The sequence below is a fragment of the Somniosus microcephalus genome, chromosome 11, assembly GCF_052327205.1.
Source record: "Somniosus microcephalus isolate GS21.2 chromosome 11, FLI_Smic_1.0, whole genome shotgun sequence".
Classification (NCBI taxonomy): domain Eukaryota; kingdom Metazoa; phylum Chordata; class Chondrichthyes; order Squaliformes; family Somniosidae; genus Somniosus; species Somniosus microcephalus.
In genome coordinates, this window is record NC_140997.1 from 212021605 (window position 1) to 212040943 (window position 19339).

The following is a 19339-nucleotide window of genomic DNA, read 5'->3' on the forward strand; positions in this document are numbered from 1 at the left end:
TACTTAAAAAAGAAATTAGGAGAGTGAGGAGGGGCCATGAAATAACACTGGCGAGCAAAATAAAGGAAAATCCTAAGGTGTTTTATAAGTATATTAAGGGCAAGAGGATAACTAGGGAAAGAGTAGGGCCCATTAGGGACCAAAGTGGCAAGCTGTGTGTAGAGCCAGAGGATGTAGGTGGGGTTTTAAATGAATTTTTTGCATCTGTGTTCACTATGGAGAAGGACGATGTGGACATAGAAATCGGGCAGGGGGACTGTGATATACTTGAACATATTAGCATCGAGAGGGAGGAGGTACTGGCAGTTTTAGCAGGCTTAAAAGTGGATAAATCCCCAGGCCCGGACGAGATGTATCCCAGGCTACTATGTGAGGCAAAGGAGGAGATTGCAGGGGCTCTGACACAAATTTTCAGAACCTCTCTGGCCACAGGGGGTGTGCCAGAGGACTGGAGAACAGCTAACGTAGTACCATTATTCAAGAAGGGTAGTAGGGATAAACCAGGGAATTACAGGCCAGTGAGCCTAACATCAGTGGTAGGGAAATTATTGGAAAAAATTCTGAGGGACAGAAGGTCTCCACTTGGAGAGGCAAGGATTAATTAGGGGTAGCCAGCATGGCTTTGTCAAGGGAAGATCATGTCTGACCAATTTGATTGAATTTTTCGAGGGGGTGACTAGGTGTGTGGATGAGGGTAGTGCAGTGGATGTGGTTTACATGGATTTCAGTAAGGCTTTTGATAAAGTCCCGCATAGGAGACTGCTCAGGAAGGTAAGAGCCCATGGGATCCAGGGTGCCTTGGCACATTGGATCCAAAACTGGCTTAGTGGCAGAAGGCAGAGGGTGATGGTGGAAGGTTGTTTTTGTGACTGGAAGCCTGTGTCCAGTGGGGTACCGCAGGGATCGGTGCTGGGTCCCTTGCTGTTTGTGGTCTACATTAATGATTTGGATGTGAATGTAAAAGGTATGATCAGTAAGTTCGCAATGACACGAAAATTGGTGGGGTGGTAAATAGCGAGGAGGGAAGCCTCAGGCTACAGGACGATATAGATGGGTTGGTCAGATGGGCGGAACAGTGGCAAATGGAATTTAACCCTGAAAAGTGTGAGGTGATGCATTTTGGACGGACTAACAAGGCAAGGGAATACACAATGAATGGTAAGACCCTAGGAAAGACAGAGGATCAGAGGGACCTTGGTGTGCATGTACATAGATCCCTGAAGGCAGCAGAACAGGTAGATAAGGTGGTTAAAAAGGCATATGGGATACTTGCCTTCATTAGCCGAGGCATAGAATATAAGAGCAGGGAGGTTATGATGGAGCTGTACAAAACTCTGGTAAGGCCACAGCTGGAGTACTGTGTGCAGTTCTGGTCGCCGCACTATAGGAAGGATGTGATTGCTTTGGAGAGGGTGCAGAGGAGATTTACCAGGATGTTACCTGGGCTGGAGCGCTTCAGCTATGAAGAAAGACTGGACAGGCTGGGGTTGTTTTCCTTGGAGCAGAGAAGGCTGAGGGGGGACCTGATTGAGGTATACAAAATTATGAGGGGCATAGATAGGGTAGATAGAAAGGAACTTTTCCCCTTAGTAGAGGGGTCAATAACAAGGGGGCATAGATTCAAGGTAAGGGGCAGGAGGTTTAGAGGGGATTTGAGGAAAAACTTTTTCACCCAGAGGGTGGTTGGAATCTGGAACTCACTGCCTGAAAGGGTGGTAGAGGCAGGAACCCTCACAAAATTCATGCAGCATTTGGATGAGCACTTGAAATGCCATAGCATACAAGGCTACGGACCAAGTGCTGGAAAATGGGATTAGATTAGACAGGGCTTGATGGCTGGCGCGGACGCGATGGGCCTAAGGGCCTCTTTCTGTGCTGTATGACTCTATGAGATCACTTTTCCGCACATCATAGAAATTTATGGCACAGAAGGAGGCCATTCAGCCCATCGTGTCTGTGCCGGCCGAAAAGACTTGTTGGCAGTTTGCTTCTGGTTGACAATAAAGATTGCCATGGTTATCTTCGCTCCCAAATACATTACTTTAATGTAGAGAAAAAGTAAATGTGTGATTAATTTGATCATAGATCAACAATTTTTATTTTTTAGATTGGTTATAAAATATACATATCCAGCCTAATCCCACTTTCCAATTCTTGGTCTGCAGCCCTCTAGGTTACAACACTTCAAGACCATATCCAAGTACTTTTTAAATGTGGTGAGGGTTTCTGCATCTACCACCCTTTCAGGCAGTGAGTTCCAGACCCCCCCCACTACCCTCTGCTGTGAAAAAAGTTATCCTCAACTTCCCTCTAATCTTTCTACCAATTACTATAAATCTATGACCCCTGGTTATTGACCTCTCTGCTAAGGAAAATAGGTCCTTCTTATCCACTCTATCTAGGCCCCTCATAATTTTATACACCTCAATTAAGTCTCCCCTCAGCCTCCTCTGTTCCAAAGAAAACAACCCCAGCCTATCCAACCTTTCCTCATAGCTAAAATTCTCCAGTCCTAGGGGCGTCCTCATAAAACACATCTGCACTCTCTCTAGTGCAATCACATCTTTCCTGTAATGTGGTGACCAGAACTGTACACAGTACTTTAGCAGTGGCCTAACTAGTGTTTTATACAGTTCAAGCATAACCTCCCTGCTCTTATATTCTATGCCTCGGCTAATAAAGCAAAGTGTGCCTTCTTAACCACCTTATCTACCTGTCCTGCTACCTTTGGGGATCTGTGGACATGCACTCCAACCTCCCTCTGTTCCTCTACACTTCTCAGTATTCTACCATTTATTGTGTATTCCCATGCCTTGTTAGCCCTTCTCAAATGCATTACCTCACATGTCTCCAGATTGAATTCCATTTGCCACTTTTCTGCCCACCTGACCAGTCCATTGATGTCTTCCTGCAGTCTGCAGCTTTATCCTCACTATCAACCACAAGGCCAATTTTTGTATCATCTGGAAACTTCTTAATCATGCCCTCTACATTGAAGTCTAAATCATTGATATATATCACAAAAAGTAAGGGACCTAGTACTGAACCCTGCGGAACCCCACTGGAAACAGCCTTCCAGTCACATCAATGTAAGTTAAGTATTTAAAAATAAAATATTAATAAGGTGGGCTCATGGTGCACCAACATACTGTTGTACCTAGTGCGAGGACACAAATTTACTTCTTTTTTCAGATTTTCCCGAACATCAAAGTTCCTGACCAGGCTATCATTAGAGGCCAGGTGCGTCTACAAAGAAGTACACTTAGATAGGTGAGTCAATGGCTGCCTCTACATGCCTCCTAGCAGCTCAATTAACTGTAAAAGAATGCATGAGGACCTAAAAGTTTTTTAAAAGAGAGAAGCCAATGCCTTAATTTTGTCCCTGAAAGGGGTTCTGACTGCTGTACAGAGGTATGGCTGGACTATGGCTAGATACATGTGTATTACTTTTTCCATGTTGGCAGCACAAAATGTATGAAGAACTGTATAGACTCTGCTTTGGTACAATGTTTTGTTGGGCAGACTATGTAATTCTTTGCTTTACCGTACTACTTGTAATATTTTAAGCTAGAAAGCGCTCAGTAAAATTTAAAGAAAAACATGACTTTTCTTTACATTATTTGCAACCAACATACTTCAAAGGCATACTGCACAATACTTTTAAAAATAATCTCCCACTCCACCAGCAAGGCGCTTTCATCTCTAACCTCAATCCTGTGCCTCTCAAAGCAGAAACTTATAAATCTAGACATGAATCACGAGCACTATTTTCCTGTATATTCTATCTATAGCCAATTAGACTGAAACTACTTGGACTATAAATCACTCATGAACACAAACGGCAGATATTCTATTAGACAAAGATACAAATTATAAATATTATTCTAATCTTGCATTACTTAAACAAGTTATAAATTCATGACTTTTAATTTGTTTCTCAAAGCTTATCCTTAGTGACTTTTATCAGTGACCAACATATGAGCAAGTTCTTTCTTTAATATTCTTTTTATTCATTTTCAGGATGTGGGAGCTGCTGGCAAGGACGGCATTTATAATAGCTGCCCTTGAGAAGGTGGTGGTGAGCCACCTTCTTGAACTGCTGAATACTGGTAAACTGCATAAAGGTTAATAGAAAACAGAAAAACATCATGGAATGTACATTACCTTTCCTTCAATAATCTTGAAAACCAAGGAGTTCATATCCTTGGCGTTAAAGGCATGTTTCAGCGTTGCCATTTCAAATGCACAACAACCGAGGGCCCAAACGTCAGACTATACAGAAAAATGAAGAAAGGCTTACAAGACAGACAATACTGTTACAATTTTTATTCTTTCCACAGTTTCACTGCAAAGATCTGTTCTGTTATGCATAATTCTTTAAAGCTTCACTTTATGGCACACTGTTCAGAGTGGAGCCAGCAAAATCGACCTAATACGTGGTAAGATATTGAGTCACTTAACAGCAGGATTGAACTTGGAATTTTCCTGCTATGATAGCGGATAGGCAGATTGGAGTTGAGCTACAATTAGTCTCAGCACGCCCTAGGGTATGGAAAATAGAAAAAATAAAAGACCATGTTCCTGATCTCTGTCCAGCAAATCCAACTGGAAGTGCATGTGTGTGGATGCCAGGTAAGGATAGCATTGGAGTCGCTGTGAGCTGGAGTCAAGTAGCCTCCTGATATTGTTCAGGTTCACACATGAAAATGGCTACATAGGCGAGGTATTACAGAACAGCTTCTGCCCAAGACAAAAGGGAATATTAAAAGGAGAAAAAAAAAAATCACACACCGTGTGTAGTAAATTCTGTAGAAACAGGAAAAATGTATACTTAACCTATAACATAAAACTGATCTAACCAAAAGCACAATAAAGTTATACAGTAGCACTCTACCTTATAGTTGTAAGGTTTATTACAGAAGAGTTCAGGACTCATGTAATATGGTGTTCCAATCAGAGTACTGGCCATATCATGCTGGTTCTCCAACACTCTGGCTATGCCCAGGTCTCCAACTTTAATGATGTTTGTTTTTGTTAGGAAGATGTTTTGAGTCTTAAGATCTCTGTGCAGGATGCATTTTTCATGTAAATACTGTAACAAAACATACACAGATCTCATTAAAGAGGCATCATCTCACAATAAAATAGTTTCCATTCCAACTGTGATACTCAAGCATCACATAACCACTTGTAACATTCAAGCCACAAACATCTGTACCTTTACCCTTTATGATTTACCCGAGTGCAATGTGCTGTACAAAATCCCAGTTGTGCATGAATTAAAAATTCGAGTCAGACAGAGAATTTAGTGACAAAAATTGTAATGCCCCATTTGAAAAAAAACTGCTAAACAAACCTAAACTGGTGGACGAACACTCATATCTAACTTAACACTCTGATAAATTGGGAGTTTGCATTTTTATGATTATTTGAATGGTGGATTTGCCCAGCTATAGATGTTCTTTTTGACAAACTCAATAAATGTTGCCTTAAAGAAGTTACATAGCTTTCTAATGTAGACTTAGTGTGAAATACCAGTGGAGAAAAAATTCCAAGGTACAGTTGCTGAATGTTTATTTAATCATTCTAGTTTTAACGTGGGCTATGCCTTGCCAACAATTACTTATTAAAATAGAAAACTCATATTGAAGTAACAGTGAACATAACAACTGCAGTGCAGTGTTACATTTTGCTCTTTTTAACTTGTCTTATTTCTTTGTTCATCGACAGAATTGTACCTGTAAAGCCATAGCAATCTGGACAAACCACTCCACGACTTGACTTTCTGGAAGCAATTTGCCCTTCTGTTCCTTCAGCTTGTGATACAAATCCCCACCTTCACAGTAACCCATCACAATGTATAAAAGTCCATCATTCCCTTCCCATGACTCTCTGTAGGTAACAATGTTGGGATGTCGAAGTTGGGATAGAAGCTGGGCTTCTTGTTCTGCTGCCTTGCGCTCACGGCTGGATGCACTTCTTAGATTCAGCTTCTTCACAACATACTGAAAATTCAATCATAAACAGAGGCATTCATTAATTAGAAATACTGTACTTTATTAGGTTCTCAGAATCATTACATATTTAGTTGCAACACTTTATTTCAGGAACCTAAGTGAAGAGCAAAGGTCTATAAGGAGCACTGACACAAAGTTGAAAAGGGTAGGAGAGACGACTGAGCCATCATACCTACATCTACTAATGGAATTCATGCAGCATTGATCACAAGGCCTCGGGCTCACTCTGGCCTTGGGCCCACACAGTCCCCAGAGGACCCAAGAGTTGGACCTGTCTGGGCTGGAACCAGAACTGATGCACCAGAGGTGGCCTTCATTGGTGGGGAGAGTGGAGTTAGTTCTTGATTTGTTCTGGGAAAGAGGGATTGAACAGGAGGCCAGGAATAGTATGGAAAGTAAAAGCAAGCCACGTTCCTGCCCCCTCTGCTGGAGCTTAGTGGCTCTCAAAGGGGACATGTGTGGCCAAAGGTCGATGAAGTTGAGGCAGGAGCAGAGCAATTGCTGGATTTCTTCTCTTCCAGTAGTAGCAAGTCCCCACCCCTAAGAGCCACACGGTTTGCACAGACACGACAGAGTGTAGATCTCGATTCCCACAGACCAATCAGATCGCTAAAAGGGGCCTCCAACTGAACTTTTCCAAGATAGATCGATAGATGTATGAGTGAGTGGAGTTACCAAGTTAAATCCAAAAACAATTAACAAACTTACTGGATATACACCATTAGATGTTTTACTAATGTTCAAATGATACTACTTGCTGGTTCTTCATAGTGCATTGTCGTGGAATCAAAGCATTTTAAAGCAGATCTGTCTGGGGGCTGTGGTAGTTGCAGGTACCAAAACAAGTGGGTTTTTAAAAATATAGTTTTCAGCTTTTCATTGTTAAGTTCTTTAAGCAAGAATTCGAACAAGCCGGAATATAAGTAACGCAGAGATTCATCTAGGGCTAAAACAAAATGCCAAGACGTACTGCAAGAGGGTAATTAGACTGATAACTTTTCTTAATCTCTGGCAGTTTCAATTCTCTGAACATTTTTTAAATTTGAACTTTAAAATACCCATGCACAAAAACAAATTTCTTTACACTTCAGTCAAAAGTACAATTCTAGAAATGTAAGCAATCGTTAGAATAACACAAATTGAGAAATGTTTTCTATGAAAAAAATCAACAAATTGCTAAAGAGTTATATTTCTGATTTTGGTGGAAATGGCTGTCTTTAAAGGAGTTAAATAAAATGGCCACCTTAGGGCAGAAACCCTCTATGCCCAAACTGCAGCCTGTGAGCCGAGCCAGCTCTCGAAGCCCATAGACTTACTTGCAATTATTTTGTAGTCGCTGGATTGTCCGGTTTGAATTTTGTGGGACTAGAGGTTTGGAAAGGGTTGTTCTTGGCACCTATTGCCCCATTGGTGGATATATTCTAAAGTTAAACACCAAGATCAGTTTGTATCAACAACTTGAGGTATATGCAAATGAAAGGAATTTTAATTTAAACGTTATATGTGGTCCCTGAGAATCCATGATACGGACCTATGCGATCTATGAAGACAAAAGACTTGCACACCCTTCCCCTATGCTATGTTGGCTCTCTGAATTTCTGTAAAATGAACCACATTTTATATAGGACGTTATGTCAATGCAATATGACTTAACTCTGCAAAGTTAGAATAACCAGTAGCACAATTCTTCTCCTTCTAACCATATCGAGAGTCACTGAAGGGGTTTGAACAGACTTCCTCCAGCAAATACAGTACATGGACACTGGCGACAACGGTTAGGTTTTTGCTTGTTTTAGTCTCCATGGTGTAAATGAGATGATGAATAAAAAGAGGTTAAACTGGTTTAAAATGCTGCCCTTAATGTTATTGATATAGTCAAATAATTCAAGCACTATTCATAGCAGCATGGTAGTAATTAGAGCTGGCTTTCTATACAATTGGCGCTGGGGGTGACGAGAAGAATTCCAGCAGCTCCAGCCAGGCTATAAAGTGGAGTGCCTTCAGATACAAATATTGGAGGGTCCCACCTTGGAGAGAGTCTTTCTGTTGAGGGATCACTAACTAATAGTAGCAGCAAATTATAGAGGAACCCACACAAATTTCTCCCTCCCTCTTTTGAAGTGGTTAAAAAAAAAGATTTGTGTTGGACAGTGTTCAACAAACAGGCTACAGGCCAAATCCAGCCTGCGGGCTCCTTTCATCAAACCCTTGCTTCTTCTCATATTAAATGCACACAAAACCAAATTTCAGCTATGGGTAGTTGCATTGCGGGCTGAAACTAATGCGGTTGAAGTTGGCAATGTGGGTTTAATATTAAGAAGCGGGGGGGGGGGGGGGGGGGTGCTGGATGGAAGGCTCAGCTACAGCTCTTTCAATTTTCCAGCCCTGGAAGATTAGAAGAGACTGCTTCCTGGCTGCTGGATTGAGGCCAATCATGAAGTAGCCTTTTTGCAGCAATCATCCCTCCGACCCAGGAAGTTTATAGAGCCATGCTAAATCTTCCTGTATTTCTAGCTTGAGGGAAGGGGAAGGATACTGGTGTTGACAGTGGGAAGGGCTTGTTGTTAGCAAAATACTGCAGATGCTGGAAATCCAAAATAACAACAGAAAATGCTGGAAAAACTCAGCAGGCCAGGCAACATCCATGGAGCGAAATTAGAGTCGACGTTTCGGGTGAACCCTTTTTCAAAACTGGAAAGGAAATTAAATAGATCGAAAGGCAGGGCTGCGATAGAACAAAAGAAGTAAAGAGACATTAAGAGGTATTCAAAACCAGACGAGATGGTAATAGGACAGTGGAGACAAAAGACGGCTCAGATTAGGTGTGAAGTGTACTGGCAGGATGAGACAGCGCTGCCATGTGGGAGAGAGAAAAAAAAGGAAAGGGTGGGGGGGGGGGAAGGGAAAATCCAAAACAAAGGGGTGGGGAAAAAAAATTAAGTAAAAATGTAATAGGGGCCGAGGTTATGATCTGAAATTGTTGAACTCGATATTGAGTCCGGAAGGCTGCAAAGTGCCTAATCGGAAGATGAGGTGCTGTTCCTCGAGTTTACGTTGAGCTTCCGTGGAACAATGCAAGAGGCCAAGGACGGTGAGGTCCGAGTGGGAATGGAGCGGTGAATTAAAATGACAGGCGACCGGAAGCTCGGGGTCACCCTTACGGACTGAACGGAGGTGTTCCGCAAAGCGGTCACCTCAATGTAGAGGAGACCGCATCGTGAGCAGCGAATACAGTATACTAGATTGCAAGAAGTACAAGTAAATCGCTGTGTAAATGAGATGATGAATAAAAAGAGGTTAAACTGGTTTAAAATGCTGCCCTTAATGTTATTGATAGAGTCAAATAATTCAAGCACTATTCATAGCAGCTCCTCCTACCTCCACCTGGACCATGACCCCACTACCGAACATCAAACCACCGTTTCCAAGACTGTCACTGACCTCATCTCCTCTGGAGATCTTCCCCCTGCGGCCACCAACCTCATAGTTCCCCAACCCCACACAGCCCGCTTCTACCTCCTTCCCAAGATCCACAAACAGGACTGCCCTGGTAGCCCCATCGTTTCAGCCTGTTCTTGCCCCACGGAACTTATCTCTTCCTATCTCGACTCTATCTTTTCTCCCCTTGTCCAGTCTCTTCCCACCTACATCCGCGACTCTTCAGACGCCCTCCGCCACTTTAACAGTTTCCAGTTTCCTGGCCCCAACCGCTTCCTTTTCACCATGGACGTACAATCCCTCTACACCTCCATCCCCCACCAGGATGGCCTGAGGGTGCTCCGCTTCTTCCTTGAACAGAGGCCCGACCAGTCCCCATCCACCACCACCCTCCTCCGCCTGGCTGAACTTGTTCTCACATTGAACAACTTCTCCTTTAACTCCACTCATTTCCTCCAAATCAAAGGTGTTGCTATGGGTACCCGCATGGGTCCTAGCTATGCCTGCCTTTTCGTGGGATATGTGGAACACTCTTTGTTCCAGTCCTACTCAGGTCCCCTCCCTCACCTCTTTTTCCGATACATTGATGACTGTATTGGTGCCGTTTCCTGCTCTCACCCCGAACTAGACAATTTCATTCACTTTGCCTCCAATTTCCACCCTTCCCTCACCTTCACATGGTCCATCTCTGACTCTTCCCTTCCCTTTCTCGACTTCTCCGTCTCCATCTCTGGGGATAGGTTATCGACCAATATTCACTACAAGCCCACTGACTCCCACAGCTACCTGGACTACACTTCCTCTCACCCCGCCTCCTGTAAGGACTCTATTCCATTCTCCCAATTTCTCCGTCTCCGCCGCATCTGCTCCGACGATGCCACCTTCCACACCAGTGCTTCCGACATGTCTTCCTTTTCCCTCAACCGAGGATTCCCCTCTACCGTGGTTGACACGGCCCTCGACCGTGTCTGTTCTATCTTCCGCACTTCTGCCCTCACCCCTGCCCCTCCCTCCTGGAACCACGATAGGGTTCCCCTTGTCCTCACCTTTCACCCCACCAGCCTCCACATTCAATGGATCATCCTCCGCCATTTCCGCTACCTCCAAAGTGATCCCACCACCAAACGCATCTTCCCCTCCCCTCCCCTTTCAGCATTCCGTAGGGACCGCTCCCTCCGAGACACCCTAGTCCACTCCTCGATCACCCCCAACAGCCCTTCCCCTTCGCCTGGCACCTTCCTGTGCAAGCGCAGGAGATGTAACACCTGCCCCTATACCTCCCCCCTTCCCACTGTCCAGGGCCCCAAACACCCCTTCCAGGTGAAACAGCGATTTACTTGTACTTCTTGCAATCTAGTATACTGTATTCGCTGCTCACGATGCGGTCTCCTCTTGGGGAGACCAAACGCAGATTGGGTGACCGCTTTGCGGAACACCTCCGTTCAGTCCGTAAGGGGGACCCCGAGCTTCCGGTCACCTGTCATTTTAATTCACCGCTCCATTCCTACTCGGACCTCACCGTCCTTGGCCTCTTGCATTGTTCCACAGAAGCTCAACGTAAACTCGAGGAACAGCACCTCATCTTCCGATTAGGCACTTTGCAGCCTTCTGGACTCAATATCGAGTTCAACAATTTCAGATCATAACCTCGGCCCCTGTTACATTTTTACTTATTTTTTTTTTTGCACCCCTTTGTTTTGGGTTTTCCCTTCCCCCCCCCTTTCCTTTTTTTTCTCTCTCCCACATGGCAGCTGTCTCTCATTCTGCCAGTACACTTCACACCTAATCTGAGCCGTCTTTTGTCTCCTCTTGTCCTATTACCATCTCGTCTGGTTTTGAATACCTCTTAATGTCTCTTTACTTCTTTTGTTCTATCGCAGCCCTGCCTTCGATCTATTTCATTTCCTTTCCAGTTTTGAAAAAGGGTTCAACCGAAACGTCGACTCTAATTTCTCTCCATGGATGTTGCCTGGCCTGCTGAGTTTTTCCAACATTTTCTGTTGTTATAAGGGCTTGTTGTTGTTGTATTTGGGGACTTGGAATTTTTGTGTACAAGGTTCTTACCAGGGGAGGGGGTGGTGGCTTTTTGTTTGCATGGGAGGTTGTGATTTCTGTGTGTTTGGGCTGTTGCTTTTGCTGCGTCGGGCCTCTGAATTTTTGTGTATGAGGCGGGGTGGGGGAGGTGAATTTGCATCAGGGCTTGCAGTTCATCAAAATAATGCAGCCAACTCACTGGTTTTGACAGTCTGGATATCCCTATTTTAGGTCATTTATATCATAGGAAGGGAAACAAACAACTGAGGCATTATTATACTACAATAAACTGGCAGTCATTGGAACCAGCAAATGCACCAACTCTGTGAAATTCACGGGGAGGTTAAGCGCGAGATGCCGCTTTCGCGAAGCTAATGGCAGAGCGGCGCAAATCGTCCAGCAACTTGTGGCGATTCGCAATTCACGGGGTATCTCTTCCTCTCCAAAAGTTGCTGGACGATTTGCACATTTAGAACGGTGTGCGTCGTTCAGAAGCTGTTATTTTTTCAGCAAAATCTGGCCCCAACTGTACCAAGCTAGCACCAGTTCTGGATGAGCAGAAATTTTCTCCAATTAAATATTGGGAAGACTGAAGCCACTGTTTTCAGTCCCCACCACAAACTCCGTTCCCTAGCCACTGACTCCATCCCTCCCACTAACATCTGTCTGAGGCTGAACCACACTGTTCGCAACCTTGGTGTCATATTTGACCCTGAAATGAGCTTCTGACCACATATCCGCAGCATAACTAAGACCGCCTATTTCCACTTCCGTAACATCACCCGTCTCCGCCCTTACCTCAGCTCATCCGCTGCTGAAACCCTCATTCATGCCTTTGTTACTTCTAGACTTGACTATTCCAACGCACTCCTGACTGGCCTCCCACATTCCACACTACGTAAACTTGAGGTCATCCAAAACTCGGCTGCCTGTGTCCTAACTCGCACTAAGTCCCGTTTGCCCATCACCCCTGTGCTCGCTGACCTACATTGGCTCCCGGTTAAGCAGCGCCTCAATTTCAAAATTCTCATCCTTGTTTTCAAATCCCTCCATGGTCTTGCCCCTTCCTATCTCTAATCTCCTTTAGACCCACAACCACCCCCCCACCCCCCAGATATGTGTGCTCCTCTAATTCTGCCCTCTTGAGCATCCTTGATTATAATCGCTCAACCTTTGGTGGTCGTGCCTTCTGTTGCCTAGGCCCTAAGCTCTGGAATTCCCTCCCCGAACCTCTCCGCCTCACTACCTCTCTTTCCTCCTTTAAGATGCTCCTTAAAACCTACCTCTTTGACCAAGCTTTTGGTCACCTGCCCTAATTTATCCTTATGTGGAACGGTGTCAAATTTGTTGTCTTATAATACTCCTGTGCAGCACCTTGGGACGTTTTACTATGTTAAAGGTGCTATATAAATACAAGTTGTTGTTGTGTCCTGGCCAATATCTATCCCTCAATCAACATAACAAAAACAGATTATCTGGTCATTATCACATTGCTGTTTGTGGGAGCTTGCTTTGCGCAAATTGGCTGTCGTGTTTCTTACAACAGTGACTACACTTCAAAAGTACTTCATTGGCTATAAAGCACTTTGGGATGTCTGGTGGTCGTGAAAGGTGCTATATAAATGCAAGTCTTTCTTTCTAGGTCCGGAAGGTGAAAGAATATTATGGAGACGAGTACACCACCTAGTCCTCAGTAAAATTAACCTTTGAAAAGTAAATAGATTTTTTTTTACTGCCCCATTCCATCAAACATTTCCTATTGAAAAGTCAACAGGGTTGTATTCAAAAACTGGTCACAAATCACTGTAAAGACTCACTGGTTCACAAAGGAGCTTTAATACTTGAACTATTCTTGAGTCTTGAGCCAGGAGTGTAACATATTCCTTATTGCTTATCAATTTTCCCAAGTTGGTGGTGGTGAAAGATGCTACATAAATGCAAGTCTTTCTTTCTCCTCCTCTATTCTCGTTGCTCCTCTCCAATCTATATGTGGGCAGTGGTAAAGCTTTTTTTGATTGGCTCCTGGGAAATTGTACCCAATTAAAAACACTATCTCACTACTGACTAACTTCATTGCCTCTCAGCACATTACTAATAATACTACCTCTGATTCACCTGAGTCAAGCTATGGATGTTCAACTGCTAACTCAGGAATGAAATAGGAGATAAGTTGCTTTCTTGATTCGATTTATTTTGAAATCAACTCTATCACATTCAGGTACTTACTGCGCTTTACATGACATTTCTTTAATGCCTTTTGTCAAATTATAATGAAAGGAAGTTTTCAGTTACCCTCTTATACTCAGTATGCATACAATGCTTTCATGCTAGTCTGTGGGGTCACATTTTACCCCAAAGTATGTTTAATAAGAAATACCACAAATAACAAATACAGTATGTAAATATCTACCAATCCAATACTTCTGAACACATTGTATATTATTATTGTTTGCTACAGGAAACTCTCGATTTACCGGCACCTAAATAACCAGAAATCTCTGTTAACCAGCAAAATTCAGGAGTAGGTTCAGGTAATTTTTACTTCATATTAGTGGCCGTTCCTGGATCTGTGGCTGTGTAACCGGGGTTCCTGCACCTGTTGCTAAGCAACAGGGACGCCTGGATCTTGTGGCCGGGGTTCCTGCACCTGTTGCTAAGCAACAGGGACGCCTGGATCTTGTGGCCGGGGTTCCTGCACCTGTTGTTAAGCAACAGGGACGCCTGGATCTTGTGGCCGGGGTTCCTGCACCTGTTGCTAAGCAACAGGGAAGCCTGGATTTGTTGCTGTGTACGGGACTCTTGTACCTTTTACTATACCTCTCTGTAACCCGGACCTTTTGATAAACCGGCACCACGCCGGTCCCATCGGTGCCGGATAAAAAAAGTTTCCTGTATGTTGATAGGGTGAGATGTGTTGATAAGGTGAGATGAAGTAAGATGGGAGGAGGCTCATGTGGAGCATAAACACCTGTTGGGCTGAATGGCCTGTTTCTGTGCTGTAAATACTATGTACAGTAATACTATGTACTTGTGTTTTTCATTACTCTTGTAAAAACTTACTTTAGAATACAAGAACAAGCATCCTGGTTTTACAACAAAAAATAGCTAAGGAATTTTAAAGCTCCAAGTGGTTCTTTTGCAGCAACTTGGAGGATGTGCTGTTTTATAAGAGTGAATGATATACCAACTCACGTACAGTGTATTCATATAATAACTAGAGGAGTGTTTACATTTCACTAGCCCATTCCTAATTGGGGTCAAGGAACTGCCTTGAAGCCAGCTGTCTGCTGCTAAGGTGGAGCTGTGTTTAACTTGGCCTATCTGTTTAAGTCATGGTAGAAATCTGATATTTGACCTGTTCTACTACTCCACACGTTGCTCAAAAAGTCTGTCCGTTAAAAGAAACTGCAATTTCTTAAGATACTACAGGAAACTTTGTGCTATCCGGCACCCACGGGACCGAGCTGCTGCCGTTGCCTCAAAACTTCCGTACTCTCCAGAGTTAATGTTGAGAGCTACGGAGATTCTTATCTCCGTATTTGACAACAAACACTGTTGCTTAGCAACAGCTTCTAAACACTCGGGTGTGGCCCTAAAGCTCTGTAGCTGAAGCTGTTGCTATAGCTACAGACCTTGCACAGCTTGACTGTTCAAACAAAGCAAAAAAAACAAACAAAAAGAATAAAAAACGGCTGCTGATTTTTGCCAGTGGCTCCAGATTGCCGGATAGCTCACCTCCGGATAGCACAAAGTTTCCTGTACTTGTTTGCTGGTAATTTCCCTACCTGTTCAGTGCAACTTGTTGCTGACACTCGGCTCTATCTCACCACCAGCTTTCTGGACCCCTTCACTGTTTCTGATTTGTCGCACTTTGTCCAAAATCCAATATTGGATGAGCAGAAATTTCCTCCAACTAAATATTGGGAAGACTGAAGCCATTGTCTTTGGGCCCCAGTACAAACTCCATTCCCTGGCCACCGTTTCCATCCCTGGCAACTGTCTGAAGTTGAGCCAGACTGTTCGTCACCTTGGTGTTGTGTTTGACCCCGAGATGAGCTTCAGACCACAATATCCGCTCCACCACCAAGACCGCCTACTTCCGCCTCCGTAACATTGCCCGACTCCAACCCTGCCTCAGCTCATCTGCTGCTGAAGCCCTCATCCATGCCCTTGTTACCTCTAGACTGGACTATTCCAATCCTCTCCTGGCCGACCTCCCATCTTCCACCCTCCATAAACTTGTGCTCATCCAAAACTCTGCTGCCCATATCTTAACTCGCTCTAAGTCTCGTTCACCCATCACCACAGTGCTTGCCGATCTACACTGGCTCCTGGTTCAACAACGCCTCAATTTTAAAATCCTCATGCTTGTTTTCAAATCCCTCCTGGCCTCGCCCCCTTCCTATCTCTATAGCCTTCTCCATCCCTACAAGATCTCTGCACTCCTCCAATTCTGGCCTCTTGCGCATTCCTGATTTCCATCGCTCCACCACTGGCAGCCGTGCTTTCAGCTGCCTTGTACCTAAGCTCCGGAATTCCCTCCCTAAACCGCTCCGCCTCTCTATCTCTGTCTCATCCTTTAAGATGCTCCTTAAAACCTCTCTCTTTGACCAAGCTTTTGGTCATCTGTCCTGATATCTCCATCTGCGGCTTGGTGTCAAAAATGTTTTTTATTGATATCGCTCTTGTTAAGCACCTTGGGACATTTTGCTACGTTAAAGGTGTTATATAAATACAAGTTGTTGTCGTTCTATGAATACGACATTTGAGTCAATCAGGTGCAAGTGTGCTGCACAAGACTTTTATCATATGTATAGAGATAGATTTGACAATTATATACCACGAACGTGAGCCCATCCACTCTGTTCAGTAGAATTACATCAGTAGAAGTGGCGCCCAAAGGGAATCAGCACCTCATGCACAAATCCTCTAATGGTGCAGCACTGTGAATAAAGATTGAAACTGCGATTTGCTAACAGTATGTTAAAAACTCCAGTTGCTGATAGTGCACTGGACTTGTTAGCTCTGTTATCTGCCCTGCTCTTTTTGAACAGTTCAACAGTGCTGTAAATAATTCTGGGCATGGATACTCTTCTATATCTGCACTGTAACAGAAGCAAATAAAAAGAAGTAAAACCGCTTGGAGTTTGATTTTTCAATCTGATCTAATGGTATGGGTATTCTTTTTAAACTGTGGCTCTCTTTCTTTTAACACTTGGCTCTGTTTCATACCAGAAAATAATTGTTGGTTTGATAAAACAACAATCTACACAAGCAAGCGCCTTCATTATGCAATAACCCAGCTTTGATTTATTTAGTCAAGTTGTTTGTCAATGATGGCTAATGCAGATAAAAAAGACACTTGACAATTGAGCACTGTGCTCACAGACACTGTATAAATAGCAGTCATTCAGTGTGCTTACAGGCAGCAGCAACGTCCACTCCACTTTACAACGAATATCTTTACAGTAGTACAGGGTTGCTTGAAGCTGTCATAAAACCACCTCTATTGTCTGTGCAAAGACACTGGAATAGTGAAGTGTTTATATAACTGCAACCATCAAAGCAAACTATTAAAATGAACTCTGCATTATTCTGATGTGTTTGAATACAAGTTGATGTTCAGCACTCAGTATGTTCGCATTCAACAGAAATCTCGACAAATGTGCACTAAAAGGTCTCATTATCTTCCATATTAACTAACCCTGATATAATAGTACCCTGGACATAGAGCAAGACTTTACAGAAATAGGACATTTTCTATATTCAACTGCAACCAAGTCCACATAAGAAGTTTATTGCACACTTGAAGAGACATTGGCCCGGTATTCGCAGTGGGTAATAACTGAGCTAACGGTGTTCGCTGTTATTACCCCTTTGAAACTGACTGCAACTTCAGGATTTAGCACATGCGCATCTAAATGTAGAAATCCTGAAGTTGCGGTCGGTCTTTCGCTGCTCCGACACTGGCTGTACTGTGCCCCTTCCACCCCCCTCCCCCACCCCCCATAGCCGGCAATCCATGTAATCAGGGAAATCAGTGAAACAGAAGAAAACTTGAGCTTTTCTGCGGTAATATCACTGTTAAACACCCCATTAAATGTTAGGCCTTGTTGGATTAGGTGTAATGGTTTTTTTTTAACAGCACAGTGACTGCTAAACAAATGTTATGGCCCTGAAAAACTAATTTTAATTTTGTGGAGTGTCAAATTTCTCCATAACGATCAAAAATACAATTTTTAAGAAACTTAAAAAAAAATTATACTTTTTAAAAGTTTGTTCATATTTATTTCAGGTTTACCTTTTCCTCATGTGAGAGCCCCAATCTTTGTTTTGCTCTCTCTAACATTTTTAACAAGTCTGAATAAAAGCAACTTCTTCACTTCCTGGTTCCTTGTCTGAGAACGCTGCATTGTGATTGGCTGCTTAGACAGCTAATTGACATCACAGCAGCTCGCATTAGGGATTCTCCACTATTCTACGTGTCGAGAAAGGCAAACTTCTCGCCATGGAGACTGTGAGATCTTTGTGGGGCTGCTATCTCCAGGCCAGCGGCGAACACCTTTGCTTTGCCGCTGACCGCAAATTCCGGGCCAATGACTGTAAAGTTAATGTCACTGTACTCATTGTATACAAAAAATACATTTATGGAAAAAATATAATCGATTGTCTGCAGATACAGTGCAAGCATTTCTACACCTTGGAAAACACAATGGGCCAGATGTTGCTGTAGCAGAGCATCTAATGGTGTCTGCCTCTGCCCCACGCCCTTCAGCTCCAAACACTTTTGCCCACAAAGTTGTTGAAAGTGTGAGCTGATAACAGCGCGAGGGAAACAGAGCATCTGGGACCTGAGTGAACAGGGCAACCAACAGGGTATCTCCTTAACCCATCAGATTTAGGGATTGGGAAATCAACACTGAGAAGGAAGTTGAATGAGAAGGGGGTGAATTCAATGTCAAATCAGGTAGAGAAAGAGAAATAAAGAGAGGGAAAGAAAGATTGGAGTAAGAGCGAGAGAGAGAAAAAGACAGAAAGGAAGAAAAAAATGTTAATATAAAATTTGATATTTAAAAAAATCGCCCTGAAAAATTCAAAACCTGAATGAATGAGGCGCCACACTTGTAATAATTGAATTTCAGTGCCAGGGAGGTTGATTGGCAGTAATTAACAATTACCACATCGTTAAAAGGGTACTTACTTACGCTACCAGTCACCAGCCCTAAATATCTGTAGCGCGTTTAATTCTTATCTATCGCACAAATACAGCAACTCCACGACATTCAATGCAGGTCAATGGTGAGGCAGACAGTGAAATGCCGTTTTCAAAAAGCTAATGGCAGCGCGGCACAACTCAGACAGAACCTTTTGGATTTCCCGTTTAAGCACGCATCTGCTCCTCGCCTAAAGTTTCTGTACCATTTACACATAAATAACAGCGAGCGCCATTAGCCTCACTGTTACTTTGACGGCAAATTCTGGCCCATGGTGGCACAGACACCGAGTCCATTTGAACAGTGTAAATATTTTTCATGCATCAACCTGAAATTGTATAATGCCTTTAATATAAACGGAAGCCTAGCAACAGTGGGAACTATAGGCCGTGGCTCAGTGGTAACCTTCCTGGAGTCAGGAGGTTCAAGTGCCAGTCCAGAGACTTGACCACATCATTTGAGCTGGCACTTCTCTGCAATACTGAAGGAGTGCTGCATTGTCGGAGGTGCCATCTTTCAGTTGAGATGTTAACCCGAGTTGGACTGGGACCGAGGGCCGAGGGTCGGACCGGGGCCGAGGGCCGGACCGGGACCCGGGGCCGGACCGGGACCGAGGGCCGGGGGTCGGACCGGGAC

The 19339-nt window shown here is 43.7% G+C and overlaps 1 protein-coding gene across 2 annotated transcripts in view; it reads right to left on the reverse strand.

Moving 5' to 3' along the window:
- The window catches only part of nek4 (NIMA-related kinase 4), a 48837-nt gene that overhangs the window by 26015 nt on the left and 3483 nt on the right, over nt 1-19339 (reverse strand). For both annotated transcript variants that reach the window (XM_086001838.1, XM_086001837.1), the window contains exons 2-4: nt 5739-6005; nt 4895-5092; nt 4165-4272 (exon numbers count right to left, since the gene is read on the reverse strand). In XM_086001838.1, the coding sequence (XP_085857964.1) occupies nt 4165-4272; nt 4895-5092; nt 5739-6005 (573 nt within the window). The remainder of the gene's footprint in view (nt 1-4164; nt 4273-4894; nt 5093-5738; nt 6006-19339) is intronic.